Source organism: Carlito syrichta, unplaced genomic scaffold (assembly GCF_000164805.1).
Source record: "Carlito syrichta isolate Samal-C Ts95f unplaced genomic scaffold, Tarsius_syrichta-2.0.1 Scaffold303554, whole genome shotgun sequence".
NCBI classification, from domain to species: Eukaryota; Metazoa; Chordata; class Mammalia; order Primates; family Tarsiidae; genus Carlito; species Carlito syrichta.
The window spans coordinates 356,957-361,265 of NW_007247650.1; the positions used below are offsets into that span (position 1 = coordinate 356,957).

At 41.6% G+C, this 4,309-nt stretch overlaps 1 protein-coding gene across 2 annotated transcripts in view; it reads left to right on the forward strand.

Annotated features, from left to right (window-relative positions):
• Positions 1–3,958, forward strand: part of POLI (DNA polymerase iota) — a 24,191-nt gene extending 20,233 nt beyond the window's left edge. For both annotated transcript variants that reach the window (XM_008058636.1, XM_021712641.1), the window contains 2 exons: positions 1,595–1,800; positions 2,682–3,958. In XM_008058636.1, the coding sequence (XP_008056827.1) occupies positions 1,595–1,800; positions 2,682–3,503 (1,028 nt within the window). In that variant the 3' untranslated portion in view covers positions 3,504–3,958. The remainder of the gene's footprint in view (positions 1–1,594; positions 1,801–2,681) is intronic.
• Positions 3,959–4,309: the final 351 nt, after the last annotated feature.

The following is a 4,309-nucleotide window of genomic DNA, read 5'->3' on the forward strand; positions in this document are numbered from 1 at the left end:
CCGCGTCGGCCCTCGGCGTCCTGCTGCTGTCGGTGCAGGGCAAGTCCAGAGGGGAGTGTGCAGCCGAGCGACGGCCGTTGCCGCAGCCCCAGGGCTCAAGCGAGGCGTCGCTGGTCCTTCTGTCTTTGTCTTTCACCAGCTTTGACATGTCCACGCGTGGAGCCTTTGGGTGCCTCTCCTACCCAGGGCCCGTCGAGCTTCTGGATTCTCCGGATCAATGGTTGTTTAAAGTGACATTTGGGGAGTTTGGGGTCCTGCTGCTTTAGTGTTCTTTCCCCCTTTTCATCCTCCCTTCTCCTTGCGGGGCTCTCATGCACGTGTCGGTGTGCTGGACAGTGCCCCTCAGATCTGGGTTGCTCCGTTCATTTTTCTTCGATCCCTTTCTTTGCTGTCTTTTCAGCGTGCCTTACTGACCGCTACTTCAGTTCTCCGATTCATCTGCTGTCTCAAAGCTGTGCTTGCCCATCGAGTGATTTGTTTGTTTTAGTTGCTGTACTTTTTAACTCCAGAATTTCTGTTGGTCTTTTGTTCACAAGTTTGGTTCTGTTTCTTCATTGAGATTTTAATTTTTTATTTTGACATCCCAGGAAGTTGCCTGTATAGTTTCGTGATTAGCCAGTGATTGATTAAAGATTTTGCTCAAACACTGGAGCCGGAAAGTCCTTCACGCCCTGCCTGCAGATAGGTGCACAAGATGGAGAGCACTTGAAACATTTAGGCTGTTTTTAAGTCTGCCTGGACTTTTATTTTCTGCTGGGTTCTCTGGAATCTCCCTGGTGTGCCTGTAGCCATTTCAGCCAGGAGACTAGAGAGCTTGGGCTTTCTCTGGCTTCTCCTCCTTACGCATGCAGCCTCCCATCAGTTATGGTCGTGGGGGGATCTTACGGAGTCCCCCTAAGGCTCTCTCACTTCCAGATCTTCTGAGTACATCGCTAGCTGATCCACTGATCTTTCACTTCCCTAACCGTGACTAAAACTGCAGGCTAGCAGAGCTGTAGGATTTCCCCACTGGTTTCCTACCGAGTTTGCTCATTTTACTAGTAATGCTGCTGAGCTGGGGGCTTTTGCCCTCTGCCTCAAATCAGACCTGTCCCCCTGGCACGGTGAGGCTGCCAGCTTTTGTATCCAGCCTCATCTTGCTAGACCTACTATAAAGCTGAGCTATGTAGGGGGCATCTGAACAGTTCTGGCCAGTAAGGCTGCTGTGTCCCCGACACTTACCTACATCTAGCAGCTTCTTATAAGTCAGTACTTCTCACTGTGTTTGCATTTAGTTCATTTCCAGATTCCCAAAATGGTTGTTTTTGATAATTTTGTTCAGTTTTATAGTCGTTTTTTGGGGAGAGGATCTTCTCACCATATCCTTTTACCACAACCAGGAGTCACAAATTGCAAGTCTTTTGAAAACTTTTAACCTCGTTGTCATTTAGTGTTAATATTGAAGTGTCCCAGTTTAGTATATAATGTCAAGACGCCCAGTGATACTTATTCCAGATTTTAACTTCTTAATCTCAGCAATGTAAGTTATATTCAGCTCTTAATATCAATTATGATATAATATGTGTGGATATTGTCTCTTAAACATTTTATCTAGGAAATTATGACGTGATGACCCCAATGGTTGATATACTTATGAAGCTTTTTCGAAACATGGTGAATGTGAAGATGCCATTTCACCTGACCCTTCTAAGTGTGTGCTTCTGCAACCTTAAAGCCCTGAATACCACTAAGAAAGGGCCTATTGATTATTATTTGACCCCATCGTTATCAACAACTTCACGCTCTGGCAAGCGCAGTTTTGTAAGTACACTCTTTTTTGTGCAGTTTTTCTAAGTATACTCTTACTGGATTTGTGTGGTTACGTTGCAAATCTAAGTTTGTGTTTAACTGATGTAGTTTAGAGATTCTTCTTGGTGATGTTTGAATGAGTTATTTGTTTTTAACACCTGTCATTATAGTACCTCTTATAGTCACTGGTCTTAAATATATTGTGATACTGTTTAGGTGATTAACTTGTTTATAGTACCTATCATATTATGATTGCTGGCCTTAAATATCCTGTGATCTAAGAAGATAAGCTGGGCACAGTGGCTGAGCCTGTAATCCTAGCATTTTGGGAGGCAGAGGCAAGAGGATTGCCTGGGCCCACAGGTTCAAGACTAGCCTGGGCAACTTGGGAAGACCTTGTCTCTACAATAAATCAAAAAGTTAGCTGGGCGGTGGTACACGCCTGTGGTTCAGCTACTTGGAAAGCTGAGGTAGAAGGATCACCTGAGCCCAGCAGGGTGAGGCTGCAGTTGCCGTGAGTGTGCCATTGCACTCCAACCTGGGCAACAGAGTGAGACTCTGACTCAAAAAAAAAAAAAAAAAAAGAGAGAGAGAGAAAATGTGTATTGAGAGAAGACACAATTGTTAAGATCTTCCCAGTCTCTAAATGCATACTTGCCTCTGGCTTAGTGCTATCTGGGAAGGAAAACTTCCTGGAATAGGAAGTGAAGATGGACACAATAGTGTGGCTAGTTGGGTGAATCCCTAGTTAGTTAGAACTGGCCACAGAGGATTGAAGTTGTTGAGTTGGATTGCAACATGTTTTCAGATCATAGCTATAGACCCACTTCAGCAGCATGAGTTTTTAGAAGATTATCAGATATCTAAATTATTCTGTTATCCTTGTGTTCTAGAAAATGAAAGACACTCATATCGAAGACTTTTTCAAAGACAAAGAAACAAACTGGGATGTTCTACCAGGTGGAAGGACTGAAAGTACAAGAACTGGGGAGTCTCCGCTAGATACTACAAATTTATCTAAAGAAAAAGACATTAGTGAATCCCCACTCTCTTCACTTCCTGAGGGTGTTGACCAAGAAGTTTTTAAGCAGCTTCCAGTAGACATTCAAGAAGAAATTCTCTATGGAAAATCTAGAGAAAAATTGCAAGGGAAAGGAAGTTTGAGTTGTCCGCTGCATGCCTCTAGAGGAGTATTATCTTTCTTTTCTACAAAACAAATGCAAGATCATCCCATAGGTCCTAGAGATCGTTTATGCAACAGCAAGCAGGTATCATCAGTATCTCCTTGTGAACCAGGAACGTCAGGCTTAAATAGCAGTAGTTCTCCTTACCTGTCTAGCCGAAAGGATTATTCATATTATTTAGATAATAGATTAAAAGATGAACAAGTGAGTCAAGGACCTAAAGATCCTCAAGGATTCCACTTTCCAAATACAAACCCTGCTGTAACTGTTTTCCATTCATTTCCAAATTTGCAGAGTGAGCAACTTTTTTCTAAAAACCGCACTACAGATAGCAATAAGCAAGCGGTAGCAACAGTCTCTCATCTTGAAGGACTTGCAGACAATACAGAGCATGATTCTGTTGAGGAGAAAATTACTTTTCCTTCTGACATTGATCCTCAAGTTTTCTATGAACTGCCAGAAGAGGTACAAAAGGAACTGTTGACTGAGTGGAAGAGAACAGGATCAGATTTTCACACAGTACATAAATAAGCAAGGGACGCACCATTGTTCTCCATGTAGCAGTTTATTAGACTCTCCTGAGTGAAACACTGATAGATACTCAGTAATGTAGACATCCAGTGTAAAGGGTTGCAGATAAAGCAGAATAGCCATGGGAAGTAAATTCTGGCACAAAGCATACAGATATTCATAACAAGAAATAATGTAAAATATTACCTTCCTTTTATTTCTAAAACTATTTTATATTGCTTTTCAATAAAAAGAATATCATGGTCAACACTAATACATTTTTTGTAAATTGAGGGGAGTAGGTATATATGCTTCTGTATTAAAAATAGCCAAATCATTGCTGTGCTGTAGTAAAGACCACTTTTACTTCTGTGAAATACAGAATGTCTCAAGAAAGTCTATTAAGACATAGCTAAATAGTAAATTCTGTTGCCAACTAACCTATTAAAATATAGGTATCTTCGACTGAAGTACGACATTGTGCTTAGTATGTTGACTTTCAAATAACAAAGCAATATATATTCAATATATATTCAACTGCTGCTTCTTCATACACCTAGAATCCACCATAAGACTTGGCATACAAAGGGTAAATATTGAATGAATGAACTGTTTGGTCCGGGCCAGGGTGGGAAATTGGGAGTGAGAGGAGTGTACATGTTATAGAGAACAGTGGCAGAAGGAACTCTCCATACAGATTAAGGGAAAGTTGGATACCAGAAAATGCCAGGTGATGGGCCTATAAGAATTCTAGATAATGGGAGAAGTACATTTCCTAGCCAGTTTGTAGGGTCTAAAAGTAACGGACCAGGTATTTTTGTATGTTC